General features: G+C 60.5%; 1 protein-coding gene across 19 annotated transcripts in view; it reads right to left on the bottom strand.

The window, feature by feature from the left end:
* CAMK2B (calcium/calmodulin dependent protein kinase II beta) overlaps nt 1-15,166 on the bottom strand; it is a 95,761-nt gene that overhangs the window by 42,932 nt on the left and 37,663 nt on the right. For all 19 annotated transcript variants that reach the window (XR_014833231.1, XR_014833232.1, XM_021078635.2 and 16 more), the window contains exon 3: nt 148-207. Coding sequence is in view for 17 of the 19 variants with exons in the window: in XM_021078635.2 (XP_020934294.2) it covers nt 148-207 (60 nt within the window). In the remaining 2 variants the exon portion in view is untranslated. The remainder of the gene's footprint in view (nt 1-147; nt 208-15,166) is intronic.

Raw genomic sequence — 15,166 nt, 5'->3', positions numbered from 1 at the left:
CTGCAGGAAGGAGGAGACAGAGACCCTGGGGGTAGGACCCTTCTGTGGGGAAGGAAAGGGATACCTTTGGGACACCTTTGGGGTCCCTCTGCCGGCTGTACAGGAAAGCTGGGCCCCCGCCCCCACCCCCCTCGGAGGGCCGCTCACCGATGTTGGAATGCTTCAGAAGACGGCAGATTCGAGCCTCCCTCTCCAGCTTCTGGTGATCTGGGGACAGAAAGGGACATGGCATCACCTCATGCCCCTGCAGCCAGTAGCACCCCAGTGCCCGACTGCACGCTGGACAGGCCGCCACCACGGGGCTCACAGCCAGGGTGTGGCTGCCACTTTCCACAGCGTGGCCCCGGCTGACAGGCGCCTGCCCCGTGGACCCATCAGGGGGTGCCCTCTTGCCTCGACCTGGACCCCCGGCGGGCAGCGCTGGGGTCAGAAACAGCTGCCCCTGCCTGGAGGAGAGGACCTCCAGAGGCAGGAATGGAAGTTTCCCCAGATGACTCAGGAAAAGGCCATCCAGCAGCCACAGAACGGACAGCACCAATTTCATCCTTCACTTATTTGTCCTCATTCTAGACTCCAGCGGAGCTTCCAGCAGAGGCCTAGTTTTTTCTTTGGAGGCGGCTGTGGGGCCGGCCGAGCAGCGTGCGGGGTCTGCGACTCTGGCTGGACACGTGGGGAAAGGGTGCTCGACCCGCCCCTCGCCCCATGCACAAACCTGCAAAACACCGGCCTGCATTTGGAGGGGCCCTGGTAGTTTATGCAACATCGGCAAGCCTCAGCCCCTAAAACCTGGCGTCCCCCGTCCACCAAGAGAGGCACATGCCCTGGGTTCCAGAGGCTGCCCCCTCAAGGCCTGAGCGACTTATCCGCCAGAAAGTGTACCTTTCAAAGAAACAGAGGTGCCAGGAGGATTTTAGAAGCTGGCTGGTTTTAGAAGATTGTTACAGCCAAAAAAAAAAAAAAAAAACCTGGAAAAAAAACCACATTTCCACTGACTGGAGAAGAGAGAAATAAGTGTGGCTCTCATCACACCGTGGAACACACCCATCCACCCGTGTGCATCACCCCAACCTCCCCGCGGGAGGCTGAGCGGGAAAGGCCGCACACAGAGGAAGAGCCAAACTCCGCTTCGTTCAGGTCGAGGTCAGTGCACACGGCACACGTGTGGCCGGACAGCAAGAACAGGAGGGGGTTTTCTGAGTTCAGGACGGCGGCGGCCCCAAAGAGGGATGTGACTGGAGAGGGGGGGCGCCTGCGGCCTGGGGCCCCCCACACCCCCCCTGCTTGCACTGAGCCCCTTACAGCAAAGGGCCTGGGGAGAACATTTATACACCAGACAAGACCACAGGACCGCTGGGTTCCCCCGGGAACTCCCGGCAGCCCTCACTGCTGGACACGGTTAATGCGTTAATTACAAAGTGTCCTCCGAGGCAGTAGAGCCCCTCGAAGGCCATCCCTGCCTCTGCTGGGGCAAGAGACCCAGCCACCAACAGGTCCCCCTGCAGGAAGGGAGCCTGCCAACCCATCTGTGGTCAGCGCCCCCTGGGCCGCCTGAACCCGGGCCTACTTGCGATCGCGTGTGAGTGGGAAAGTCATGCCTGCGGACAGGAATCTCTCTGGGAACACGTCGGGCACCCAGCTGGCTCTTCCTCCTCTCAGGATGGGCACTCAAGCTTCCCGAAAATGCTATCATCTCCCTGAGCTGCCCACCTGGCTCCCGCCTGTCAGGCCAGGCCCCTTGGCACTGGGAGGGCCCCAGCAGTACTGCAGGGCAGGGGCTGGTCCCTCGGGACAGTCCCTCACGCCCTCCCTGGCCCCCTCACCCCCACACCCAACGCAGCAAGCACTCGTGGGGCCATCCTGCTGGAGGGGAGGGAGGTAAGGCATCAGCAGACAGGAAGTAGCCGTGTCAGTGACACCAAGCAGCCCGAGAGTCACCATTAGGAGGGACGAGGGGAGGAGCTCTCGCTGTGGCGCAAAGGGATTGGCGGCATCTTGGGAGCACTGGGACGTAGGTTCGATCCCCAGCCCGGCACAGTGGGTTAAGGATCCGGCACTGCCGTAGCTGTGGCTTAGGTTGGGTCTGCAGCTTAGATCTGATCCCTGGCCTGGGAACTCCATATGGCGTGGGGCAGCCAAAAATGAAAAAAAGGAAGGATAAGTGGAAAATAGCCCAAGTAGCATGGGTTCCCCTGTTCCATAGGATGAAGCTCAAAAACAGGCAACACGAAACATAACGATGGGGGTAGCGTGTGTGCATATACGTGAGGCCCACTCTAGAGAGAAGCAGGGCAGTGGTCCTGGCACCACCCGGGAGGGCTGGAGGTGCGGGTGACGGCGTCCCGGGGTCGTCTTCTTTCATTGTGTTTGCCTGACATTTTTCAAACTTCGAGCTGTGAGAATAATACAAAGTACCAACGGACAGCATGGTCCTTCCTACACCTACACGGACTTCCTCTGCCGCATTTCGAGGGTAAGCCCCCCCCCACGTCCTTTCACCGGGGACCAGCTCAGCGTGCGCTTTGTAAGAATAAGAACATTCGCTTACGTAATCTCCGTGCAGCTGCCCCACTCGCTAAATCCAATGCGGATCTGGTCTTCAGTCTCACTTGGCGTCCACATTCCAATTTGGTCCCTGTCCCCATAATGTCATCCCCAATTCCCCGCCCCCAGGGGGACAGCAAGTGGGCATGTGGGCGGGGCTGGAGCCAGGCTGAGGTCAGGGAGCGCCCAGGAGGGTAAAGGGGTGGGAGAAGGGCTACTTGTCTCTGGAGAAATTGCCTGAGGGCAGTCACAAATAAAAACGAGAAAAATCCATGTGGGAAGCCACCTTTGGGAAGCAGACGACTCAAACATCTGTTTTATTACCGAAACTCATCACCAAGGGCTGAGCCCCATCCCCCCAAATCTTGACCTACTCCTGAGTGTGTTTGGGGAGATACATTATTTTTGTGGGACCAAGAAGGGACACAAGGCTGCCCAGCCCAGGTGCCTGTCAGTGTCCGACCCACGGCCACCCAGGTCACCGACCTTTCGGGCTGTCCCCTTTCTCCATCAGGCACAGCAGCACTCGGCCAGAGTGGCTCTGAAACTCCGCAGCACGACACGCTCTCCAAGCTGGCAAGGCTTCGTCACATCAAGACGGTAACTGCTTCGCTCGGAGTGGCACAATTACAGGTGATTTTTCTTCTTTATATTTTCCCCCCACTTGTGTTACTTTTATAACAGGGCAAAACACTGGGTTTTTTCGTTAAGTTTGATCTTGTCTCTGGTGAGCACAAAGTTGCTGGGTAAATATGATGGGGGGGGTGTGTCCGAAAGCTGGTAACACCTGCCCCGGAATTAAAAATCGAAGCTGCTATTCCAGGAGCTCGGATGGGAACCAGAAGCCACGGGAGAGGGGCTGGAGGACGAGGCGGGTCCTCTCCGGCCCAGAGGCCCATCCAGGCACGTGGCCATGGGAGGAAGAATCCAGCACCCTCACTTTGCCCCACCCTGTGATTTTCTTTCTACAGAGCTGAGAAATTATTTCTGAACTTCAAATTAACATCATAAAACCCATCACAGACACGGTGAGGGAGTCAAACTGACCCCAGTCCAGTTCACAAGAAGTGTGTCCCGGCCCTAAACTGTCAGTGGGAACCTGGGAGGACATCACTCCCCCCACCTCGTCCCCGACGGGCAGCAGGACATGGGACAGGCCAGCGATGCTGAGCAGGGTCTGGGACCTCTCGGGGCTGCTCATCTGCTCTTCCCTGCCAGTCTGCCTTCTTCCCGGGGCTCTGGCCCCAAGGACCTGCCTGGACTCAGAAGACCAGGGCAGTAACCACCGGGCTGGCATGTCGGGGGGACTCAGTCAGACTGCCCACCCTTCCCAGGGCCCATCAGCACCTGAGGCCCCCAGCCCAGTACCCTTCCTGGGGGGGGGTTCCAAGAGTCTTCCTGAGCAGCCAGACCCTGCCCTGCCCACGACAGCGATGTTCTGACTGGGTGGGCAGCGGGAGACCCCAGGAGGGGCCAAGTGAGCTCCTTCCAGGGCTGTGGAGGCCCCAGGGGCTTTTAACCCTGCCAAGAGGCTCAAAAAGGCCCTCCTAGGGCTGTGGCCCGGTGCCTGGAGTTGCCCTGGGGCCCAGGCACCTGCTGCTTGTGGCCCTGCTGCCATGTCGGCTAAGGTTTTGTGACTGATCATCAGTATGTGTCTTGGAAGGTATGCCCACCGGTGCAGGCCTGAAACCAAGGACGAGTGAGCCCAAGAATCCACCCGCAGAGACCCCCAGGTATCCTGCCTCCAGATGGCACTGGGTCCCCTCTCCAGGGTCAGTCCCTGCATCAACCCTTGCATGCATTGGCACCAGGGACTTTTCCACAGAGGGGACTGAGGGTGACCTCCGAAATGGGGTGCGGAAGAATGGGGGGCAGGGAGTGAGGGCATTAGCCGAGCCCCGCCCTCAGCCTTCAGAATGCCACCCCTTCAAGGGGAGGCCTCTGCCTTCCTCTCACCTGCAGAACTGAAGCCAGCAGTGACCATCTCCTAGGGACCCAGGGGACACCAGTCCTGGGTCCCAAGAAGCAGGTGCCGCAGTGCTATGGGTCCCAAGGAGAGCAGGGTCGGGGGCCCTGATGATGCCTGTGGGAGACTCAAGGCGACACCAGAGTCAGGTTGTGGAGGAACCCGCCATTCATGGGGGGACAAACTCGGATCTCATACCCTCTCCAACATGAGGCTCTGACACAGAAGACCCGCGGTCAGCCATCTCTTAAATGCTCAGCCTTCTTATGGATCCGCACCCCCACAAGAAAACCAGCCCAAGTGGGTGTGGGCCCATAGCCAAAGGTGACTGGCTTGCTGAGTCTGGGGCAACCTGACACATCATGTGACACTCCATTGCGCCCAAGAAGGGGCCGAAAGAGGCAGAAAACAAGCTATTAATTTCTCCTGCCAGTTAAACACCCTGCAAATAAAACACACCATTCACTTACACCCCATAAAAATGATTACAGAACGAAACAAAAAGAACTTTATTTGGAGCTCCCCCTGTGGCACAATGGGATTGGTGGCATCTGAGGAGACGCTGGGACACGCGTTCAATCCCCAGCCTGGCACAGTTGGTTAAGGATCCAGCATAGCTGCGGCTGTGCTTTAGGTCACGAATGTGGCTCCGATATGATCCCTGGTCTGGGAGCTCCACATGCCGCAGGGTGGCAAAAAAAAAACAAAAAAAACAAAAAACAAAAAACAAAAAAACCTTTACTCAAAGATACCAGCTACCCTGGGCCTGCGATCACCAGCCTGCCCCTTGCTTGAGCTCCAGCCACAGCTCTGCAGGCTCCATCCCACAGCCCCACAGCCTACACCCGGGGCCACACGGGGCCTGGAAGCTTTCTGGGTGACTCTGCTTTGATTTCTGTGCCAGGCCCGCCCTGTACTCCGGGGGTCCCCAAGCTCCAGGTGGCCCTGTGCAAACCTGCACACTCCACACGGGTGCACACTCCTGACGGGACGGCAGATCCCAGACCCCAGGACCCTACAGGAGCCAGGGAGGGACCCGCCTGAGACTGTCACTGTGCCGAGCCATGGCTGGCATCCACACCACCAAGGAGATAAGCAGGGAGCCCCAAGGGGCAGGAAGAGACAGGCGCTTCCACACGCGACCACGTGTAGGCGCTGTCTGCACAGCTCAGGCATTAAATGTCAAACTGGAATAATGCCCTGAGGAATGGCAGTGGGACACTTAAGCCAGCCCTTCACCTCCCCAAACTCGTCAATGGGACGGATTCCCCGAGACAGGGGCACCCCAAGCTAAGTCCAGAATGAAGAGAAGGCTGCTGAGGGCAGAGGTGGGAGAGGATGCTCGTGGGCCCCGCTGCACCCTGCAGGGTGGAGCACAGTCACAGTCGAGGAAACAGGCAGCCGGAGAAGCTCAGAGGTCCCAAGGCCAGAACTCCACTCGCGGCTGGTGACCTCCCCCGCAGACTCCCCCCTCCGCCCAGCGACAGCCGCCTTCCCAGCCCCCACCTGCTCCCTGGCTGTGGGTGACTCACAGCAGAATGGCAGGGTTGGGGGGGCAGTGGTGGAAGGAGCCAGGAGAAGGGCGACAGGAGGGACGTGGGTGGGCGCCTGGCCCCTTGCCAGCTGCCAGGAGCAGCAATAGTGCTGTCACCAGCAGAAGGACACCCGCAAGGCGCCAGGTGGGGGTGGAGAGGGACGGGGCGGGGGTGGGGGACAGGAAGCCCACTGGGCAGGAGGGGCTGCCATCCTCTCCCCAAGGCGCTGCCTGGGACAAGTGAGGCCACGATGTCTCAGGAAGTCAAGAATAAGGACAGGTTACTGTCCCCAACAGGAAATTCTACATAGTGAGTCCCCCGCACGTGCACTGTCTCCTCCCAGGGTGGCCCTGGACCCCCACAGACCCCTGGGTTTGGGGGGGCTGTGCTCACTGGGGAGCGCCAACCAACGCAAGGGTCTCTGCTGGCTTCCACACACCCTCCCACCCCCAGCCGGAGGGCAACCTGGCCAGGGAGAGCTGGCGACAAGGGGGTGGCAGAGGATCTGCTGGGGCTCTGGCCTGGGACAGGGGTGGGCACCAGTGGCGGGGGGTGGGCACTGCACCTGCTGCCTGGGACACCCCGCCAAACATGCAGCTTCTGGGCACTGAGCCAGGAGGGCTCTGGGCATCATACTGGGGTCAGGCCCCCACCCCAGGGTTATTGTCCACTTCTGCCCCGAAGCACAGACCCCTGCCCATGTGGTTGAGTCCCCACAGGAGAACAGGGGTGGGGAGAGCTGGCCCTCAGTTGGTGGGGTATGGGGGTGTGCATGTGGCCAGGCCCCGGAGCGTGACACATCTATAGAATCACCTGCCTGAACCCGGAGCAGCGATGGGGGGATGCGGGCGGAGGATGGCAGCTGTGGGAAGTGCAGGCAGCTGCCCGCCCTCCACTGCCTCATGCGTCCTACCTCGGGTGCTGGTGACCAAAGGCTGGGGGCCCTGCACCAGCCAGAGGCAGAGCTGCCCCCCACCCCCTCTGTCTGGGGGAGGCCAAATGCCCACGCCCACCGCCTTGGGAGAGCTCAGGAGGGCCGGAGCCTGCAGGGGGCGCCAGCTTCCACGTCCTATCCTGTGTGTCCAGCTGTTGGCTCCACAGGGTGGGGACTGTCCAGGCTCCCCTTCCCTCCAGGCTACACCAGCAGTGAACCCAAACCAACACCATCAAGCTGAAGGAGGGCAGGCTCGCCTGTGGGCCGGGCTCAGGGGCCATGGGGACTCTGAACACAGGGCCTTGAACAGGGCCAAGCCTTGGTACCCGTGTCTCAGGGGCCCATGTGTGAAGGGGTTGGGGGGCGGTGTTCCAGAGAGAAGCCATGGAAGAGAGGAAACCCCGCTGCCGGGCCCCCCCGGAGCCTGCCCTGCAGAGTCGGGCACCTGGCCTGTCATCCTCGCCATCCTGCCTTCCTCCTCCAGCCTCCGGCCGACACGGCACTCAGGCCCCCAGCAGCTGTCTCCACTGTCCCCTCCTGGGGCTTCGATTCTTCCAAAGGGAAGTGGGGGCAGTGGCTGCGAGGAGGACGGGGACCTGCTGTCCCCAGGTGACGCCCCCCACAGGGCCCTGGGATGCACCACCAGGGGTTCCCTCCTCTCCTTCCCACCCATCTCCACCACCTATGCCATTGGATGCCATGAGAGAGCGTTCTAGAAGTTTCAGACGCTCATAGACATCCACAGAAGATATCCACGGAAGCCAATCATCGCCCTCCCCCCATCAACTCCTTCACTCACGGGTCCCAGAGTTTACAAAGTCCCAAGGGACAGAGCATGGAAACCCAGGCTGGCAGCCCTCGTGGCTCCAAGATGCTGGGTCAGAATCTGAAAGAACATCCTGGCCATTCACAGCCACCAGCAGAGTCCAGGGCCAAGCCCACGGCGACCTCCAGCCTGGGCACCTCACCCCACCGCCTACAGTCCTGTCCTCAGAGTCCAGGAAGGGGCTGGGCAGGCCTGGGGGGTGGCCCAGGGCCAGACGGAGGCCAGTTCAAGGTGAGCACCAGTCCCTGCTGACCCTGGAGGCTCCGATCCCGCCTTTGTCCCCCTTCTGGGCATAGGACGGACAGGCTACAGGGGAGGATGCGGCTCCCAGGAAGGCCGTCGTCAGCTCTTGTCTCCTGACTGGGCTCACGGAGCCGGAGCACGTGGGACAAACCAGCGTAACCCCAGGGCCAGTGCAGGGTCCCTTAGCCATCATGTCACTGTCACAGGGAACAAGCTGGTTCAGGCGCTGGAGGAGGTCACAGGGGAGCGTTGCCCTAAGATCCTGGTGGGTCCTCTGCTCCAGAGCACTAGCACCTGCCTGCGGGTCCACCTCCGATTAGCACCTGCTGTTTGCAGTCCTGGCTCTTTGGCTCCTGAGAGGGCCCAAGAGCTGCTAAGGGTTCCCCGAGAGGTAGAGCTGTTATTAACATGACCCCCCACTTTCAGAGGGAGCATGGGCACAGGAAGGCCGGGGGGCGGGGAGTGGAGCTGGGCCACCACCCGGGGGGCTGGCACGGAGGCCCCTGCCATCCCGTCGCCTTCAATGGGCTGATGTGCCTGACCCCAGTCCGCCGCCCAGGAAGCATTTAGGGCCCTGGGGGCATCGCGTCCTGCTCTGGTCCAGCTCAGGGGTTCCCAGGGTCACGCTGCAGCCCCGCAGAGCCATGACGATGAAGAGAGCGGCTCCCACTGTAGCTTCTTGTGCCTGTTTTGTTTTAAAAAGGCAGCATGGCAACCAGCAATTATCACAGCAGCGTCACGGGCAGCCACACCAGCCCAGGAAGAGCTGCAGCCGCAGCGCAGGAACAAAGCAAGGGGCCCGGACCTGCTGCCAGGTGCACTGGGGAGCATCCCGCTGCTGCCCTCTCCCCGCACCACAGCTCTGAGGCCTCGGAGCCACTTGCTGGTCGCGTGGTCCCAGAGCCCTCGCTCCAGGTCCCTGTGGGACCTCAGCTGGCCCTCCGGGGGGACAGAGGCGCCCTCTGCAGGCTCAGAGCCATCACCACCCAACATAAGACTGCTCCGCTTTGAAAGAGAGGTGGCATCTCAAGACACAAGGCCTGAAATTGAGGCTGCATGTGGCATGCTACCCTGACGTCCGGGAAACGGCGAGGGCCGACAAGGCCTAGCCATAGGCTCCCCTCCCCACCCCGCTCCCCCTGCCCAGCGGCCCTTGTCACCCCCGCAGAGCTGGTCTAGCCCCACGTAGCAGCCTCTGTTCCCTGCCAGTGAAGAACTGTTCCAACAAGCCCACCACACCCCCCTGCAGGAACCAGGGCACCCCACTCTCTCGACATGACGAAGCCTGCCTCTCTCAGTCCACTGCCAACTCTGTCCCCAGTGCACCCGTGTGCCATGTGTGTCCTCCCCCGGCTCTGAGCCTGTGTCATATCCACGACTAACCATCCAGCTCTCTGGAGTCCCTGTCCTGTGTTTGGTCATGCCCATGAGCCCAGGGCAGGCTCTACCTTCACTAATGGGTAGAAAAGAGGCAATATGAACCAAAAAGCACTATCCTCTCCAGTCCTCAGTTTTACCAACTGTGAAACGGGTCAGTAGGGCATGGATCCCACCCGTGGCGGCCTTGTTTCCTACTTCCTGCCCCGTCCCAGTGCATTAGGTCCTAGGCCTGGGGTAGGGTCTCATCCATCCCAAGACAGCGCCCGTGACGCTGCCGCAGCACCAGGGCCCAGACATGCTCTTGGCAGTGCTTTCCAGGCTAGGGCATGGGCCCCGGAGGGTACAGGGCTCACCCTGTCAGGGTCCTACACAGACCCAGCAAGACCCCCGGGACCCGCGTGCTCCCCTTCCTGCCCCAGCCTCCTCCTGCTGGTCTGCAGTCACTGGTTACCCGGACCAGCCCCTCGCCCGGCTGAGTTCTTAAGGTGAAAGCTCTCTGCTCCCTCCATCCCTGCGGTTCATTAGGGACCTACTATGTGTAAAGCACAGGCTTGGGCTCAGGAAGGGAGAACAAGAGGGGTCTGCACCCCGCCTACCCCCTCTCCAATCCCGCACCAGCCCCACTCCCCGCCCCCGAGCTCTGAGACGCTGTGCAGAGACGGGGAGGTGGCCTGCAGGGAGCCAGAGGGTGGGCCACCTGGCCAGAACCCGGATCCTGCAGCCGTCCCCCTGACCCTCCTCTCACTTCCAGGGGGCTCCTGGTGCACATGGCATGGGCAGGGGTGGTGGGAGGAACCTCCAGATGAGGGAAATGACAGGAATGGCTGATAAAACAGCCACATGAGGCCCCGGGGCTCCTGGACGCTTCCTCTCAGTCACCCGGGAGCAGTCCACCTTTTGGGGGCTGCCACCTCCCCACCCTCTCTCGACCTCCACGACCCAATGAAGTGGGCGCTGCAGTGGCCTGAGTTCACAGGGCATCTCTGTCACTTGGGCCACTAGGCCCCAAAGGCCATGGAACTCAGCATTCACAGGGCAGCCTTGCCCCAGACCAGCCACCCCCCTCCCCAAGCCGTGAGCAGGGCCACGGAGCTGCACACCCACAGGTGAGGCCACCAGGAGCACGGCGCGGGTATTCCCCAGGATCCCCAGCCGCAGAGCCTGGCCCTCACCCCTTTCCTTCTGCCCTGTCTTCTCTCCGGTTTGAGGAAGCTTTGCCTTAGCCTATTCGACTGACAAATTAATGACAAAGACCTGTTCTCGCAACAGCTCTGTTCATCCTTGTCTGAGAAGACACAAATGGCCAGGAATCTGAACTTCAGCTGAGCAGAAAGAATTTTTTAGTATAAGTATCTCCCAGATTCAGATAAACAGCAAATCATTTTCTAGTATAAGTACATCTCATTCGGGTGGGATACACTTGTCAAATATTTTTCATTGTGCATCCGAAATTCGAATTTAGCTGTTAAATCTGGCAACCCCAGCCTGGTTCTCTCATTGCTCCCCCATCCTCCCCCTGGGATGGGAATGGGGGGCTTCCCCCAACTTTCCCTCCTGCTCCCTCTCCACCTGCGCCATGGCACCTCCAGCTTCCCCATACACCCAAGCCCAGACAACAGAACCCAGGAGGGTTCGGACCGACTCTGGGGCAAAGGAAGGCATCCCCACCCCAAGCACCGTCCAGGGCGCCAGGGAGACCCCTCCCACACGGCCCAGGGTCCCCTGGAGCCTCAACTCAAGGGCAGGGTCGACCAAAAGTTGACTCAGGTTTGAGACATAATCTAAAAAATTATTTTTTATCTGAAATTGGGACATTACACAGTGAAGCCCTGGCTCCGCCCCTGGGGCGTTGGGAGATGCCCAGGAGGGGCGGGGGGGGGGGGGTAGTGCCCTCGGGGGGCGGGGGAGAGGGGAGAGTGGGAGGGAGGGGGAGGGGGCAGGGGATGGGGAGAGGGCAGGGGAGGGGAGGGGAGGGGAGGGGGAAGGGGAGGGGGAAGAGAGGAGGGGAGGGGGAAGAGGGCAGGGGAGGGAAGGGGGGAGAGGGCAGGGGAGGGGAGGGGAGGGGCGGCCGGCGCCCGCCGCCTCGTGCGCATGCTCAGCCGCCGCTGCAATGCGGCGCCGCGTCCTCTCGTAACCCAGTTCCGCGGATTCCTGGGCCCGTTATCCTCTGAGTCGGGGTCGTCTTCCCGGTTGTAGGACGTAGGGGAAGACAGGAAAGCTGCGGGCGGACTGCATCCGGGGAGCCCCTGGTTCCCGCTGCGCGAAGGGTCCAGAGCTCGTCTGGGGTCGGGGGCAGGCTCAGCCCCAGAGCCCCCTAGAGAGAGCTCCTCCCTCTCACACCCTAGGCAAGGGTGTCCCCAAGGCAGAAGGGGCCACACAGACCCTGCGGAGAGGGTGGCTCCAAGTGAACGGGGCCGGGGTGAACTGGCCATCAGCCTGGGGGCAGAGGAGGCTCAGAAGCGAGCCCCTGTATCTCTATCTGTGGCCGGAACCTCTCGCCTATAAGGTGAGTCCCTCACCTGCACGGTGAACCCCACCTGTGAAGTCAGTGCCCCACCTAGAAGTTCAGTCCCCCACCCATGAGGTCGGCCGGGCACCTGTGAGATGAGCCCCACACCTGATCGCAGCCCTCCCCGCCCCCCCCCCCAGCTGTTTGAGGTCTAGAGCCGCCCATGTCCCAGGCTCTGCTCATCAGGCTGTGGGTCTCTCTGTTTCTGTGGGACTCGGTTTCCCTTCCTGTGCAGGCTCCTCCCTCCCTTCGAGTTCAGCCACGGACCGGGGTCATTCTGGGACACCTATCCCAGACTCACAGCACTCACTCCACAGGGTGCTCTCTAAAGCCTACCAAACTGGCTCCAAAGATGGGGGGTGGGAGGGAATGAAAGAAGCGGGGGAGAGAAGAAGATGGGGGGCAGGGAGGAGGCAGGAACAAGAAAGTTCCTTTTTTCTTTTTTTTTTAGGGCTGCTCCCTCGCATATGGAAGTTCCCAGGCGAGGGGTCGAATGGGAGCTGGAGCTGCCGGCCTCCACCACAGCCACAGCCGCCAGATCCAAGCCACATCTGTGACCTACACCACAGCTCACAGCAGCCCCAGATCCTTAACCCACTGAGCGAGGCCAGGGATCAAACCCGCATCCTCATGGATAACAGTCAGGTTCCTTTCTGCCGAGCCACAACAGGAACTCCCAAAAATGTTTTAAAGACTCATGTGCCTAATGATCTCCATACCCTCCAGCCCCCCGTCAATTAATTGTCCTCTGACTGCTTTTGTTAACAGTCGTGTAATAATCTCTAATTATTGAGCACATTCACAGATTCTGAATGACTCTCAACCCTCTATTTAATTAAGTGTTAAATTTTTAAAAATCGAACTCGTAGAGCCTTTGGCACAAGCTGGCTGCAACCTGCAGTGTCCTCATGGCCCCAAGAACTGGCATATCAGGTGGGGCGGGTTTCCGGGTCCAGCATCCTCCTCCTGCTCTTTTCTTTATCACTGAAAGCCTTGGACTGAGCCTGTCTGCTCGGCCCAGGAGTGGACGCCCCTCCCTGCAGGGCTGAGCGAGGCCCCTCCACACTGCCCTGAAAATGAAGCGGGGGGTGGGGGGGTGTTTCCCCTCCAGCCTCTGGGTCCTCTCCACTTCCCCACTTTCCCTCCTTCTAGGGCACTTGCCTGGCATCCTCCTTCCCATCCATGGGCCCCCTTTCCACCCCCGCCTTCCAGGACAACAGCTAGAGCAAGCATCTCTGCAGTGGCCCTCCTGGGGGTTGGGGGCAGCCAGTCTGGCATCAGGACACTCTGCTTGTTGCATGACTGACCCTGCACAGTGATCACCAGGACCCAGGGGGGAGCAGTGGGCTCCAGGCTTCCCCTCCCTGCTTCCCGACCACCCTCAGGCTTTGCAGCGGAACTTCTCCTGAACTTGGACCTCCAAGTGCTCCGGGGCTCAGTGACCAGGGGCCTCCCCTACAAACCTGAGCCTGCAGCACAAAACCCTCTTCTTCTAGACCTGGCTCCACCCAGTCCCCACCCCAGCATCGTGCCTGGGAGACTAACCTGACTCCAGCACAGACTCTGTGTCTGCTCTTTCAGAATCCATTCACCCAAACCATGCATGCATTCATTTAAAAACATGTATGGAGCGCTCACCCCTTATCAGGGCAGGGGTGATACAGTGGTGAACCAAACAGATGAAGTCCTGCCCGTACGGCCTGCCAGTCTGGTGGGAGAGACAGCCATAAAATCAACATAGAGTGCCTGGGTCCCGGATTCCTACTGAAGGCTCAGGGAAGACCCCCCTGAGAAAGTGCCATCAACAGGAGTTAAGCAGGTACAGAGTTCAGGAAAAGCATTTCCAGAGAGAAGGCAGGTGCAAAGGCCCTGGGGTATACAAAACCAGAAGTAGCCAAGTGCCTGAGCAGAGCTGCTGGGAGGGAGGGAGAACCAGAAGGCAGAGTGTCAGGCCAGGTGAGAACTTGGGGTTTTGCATAGCCAACCCCCGAAGGGTTTAAAGGAGAGGGTGAGGTTCCTGTGTGTGTTTCCCAGGCTCTGGGCGGGGAGCTGGGAAGGCTCAGAGATGAACCAACTGCATTTGCCTGCAAGGGGCAAGTGAAGGATGGAGAAATGCTTAAGGTGACTACTTCAGGGCCTGGGTGCTTCCAAGCTGGGTGGGAGGACCCAGGGAGGCTCCCTGGAGGAGGAGTCCTGGGACCTGAAGGAAGGCTGGGCAGGCCGGTCTGGCCAGAAAGCGGGGAAGAAGGCAGAGAGGGGAGGCCTCTGGCAGCGCTACATCTGGCTGGCTCCTTGCAAGCCCCTTCCTCCGCCTTTCTCCCTCACAAGGCCCCTCTGAGCTAGACGCCAGATTTATTTTACGGCTGCAGAAACTGAAGTCCAGGGAGACTAAGAAGCACGGCCAGGGTCATACAATGAGCAAGGCAGAGTCAGAGCTATGTAGCGGCAAAACCAAAGTCACCCGCCTGGCTGCCCCCCTGCTGGCCTGTGGTCAGCGTGGAGGCCCAGCGTCAGGGGCCCGAGACCCTCTCCCCCCACCCCCCCTGCTGCTCACCTGGCTCAGAAGGCCCCGAAGCAGCAGGGGAGGGTCAGAAGATCCCTGGGCCCCTTACAGGGAAGTGGCCAGTGGATCGTGAAGCTTTTCCTCTTAGAGAGCCATGCCGAGGGCCACGGGGGAAAACAGGACGGTCTCAGATGCGCTGCGAGATGTCGGGGTGGAGGCGGGGGTCACAGAGGACACCGAATGGCCAGAAAGTTGATCACTGTGGTGGTGAAGCTGGGAGCTTGAGCCATCGTTTTCTCTGAACTTGGGGACGTTTGACATTTCCTATGACAGCAAGTTAAACGGCAAGGGGGGAATGCCCTAGACCCCCGCGGCACTGGGCAGCGCAGAGGCCCAGGTGTGGAGGCAAAGCCGGGAGGGTCCTGCCTTCCCTGGCCCAGGAAATGGTCCCACAAGAAGGTGACAACAGGCGAGAGCCCGTTGCTTCAATTCCAGACCAGTCCTGGCTGGCTGCCCTGCCGTCCACCACCCAACCCAGGCTGTGCCCGGCAAGGAAACTGGGGCCGGGAGCAGGGCTGACCAGAGCCCCAGGTCTGCACGGCTCCGCAGTGGCGCGTTAAGAGGCGTCTCCAGGGGCCCTGCCTCCAGGCCTCAGAGGCAGAAAGCAGGCTGTCTGTCAGGAAGTGGGCAGTAGGCCTGCTACTGCAGGGGCGGAAGAAAGAGCAGATG

This window comes from Sus scrofa, chromosome 18, assembly GCF_054392235.1.
Source record: "Sus scrofa isolate SSC_HxYL_T2T_F1_AM1 chromosome 18, Sscrofa_HxYL_maternal_Yorkshire_Landrace_v2.0, whole genome shotgun sequence".
In the NCBI taxonomy this organism is placed as follows: Eukaryota; Metazoa; Chordata; class Mammalia; order Artiodactyla; family Suidae; genus Sus; species Sus scrofa.
The sequence above is the reverse complement of the archived record's forward strand: the minus strand, read 5'-3'. Positions and strand labels throughout refer to the sequence as shown.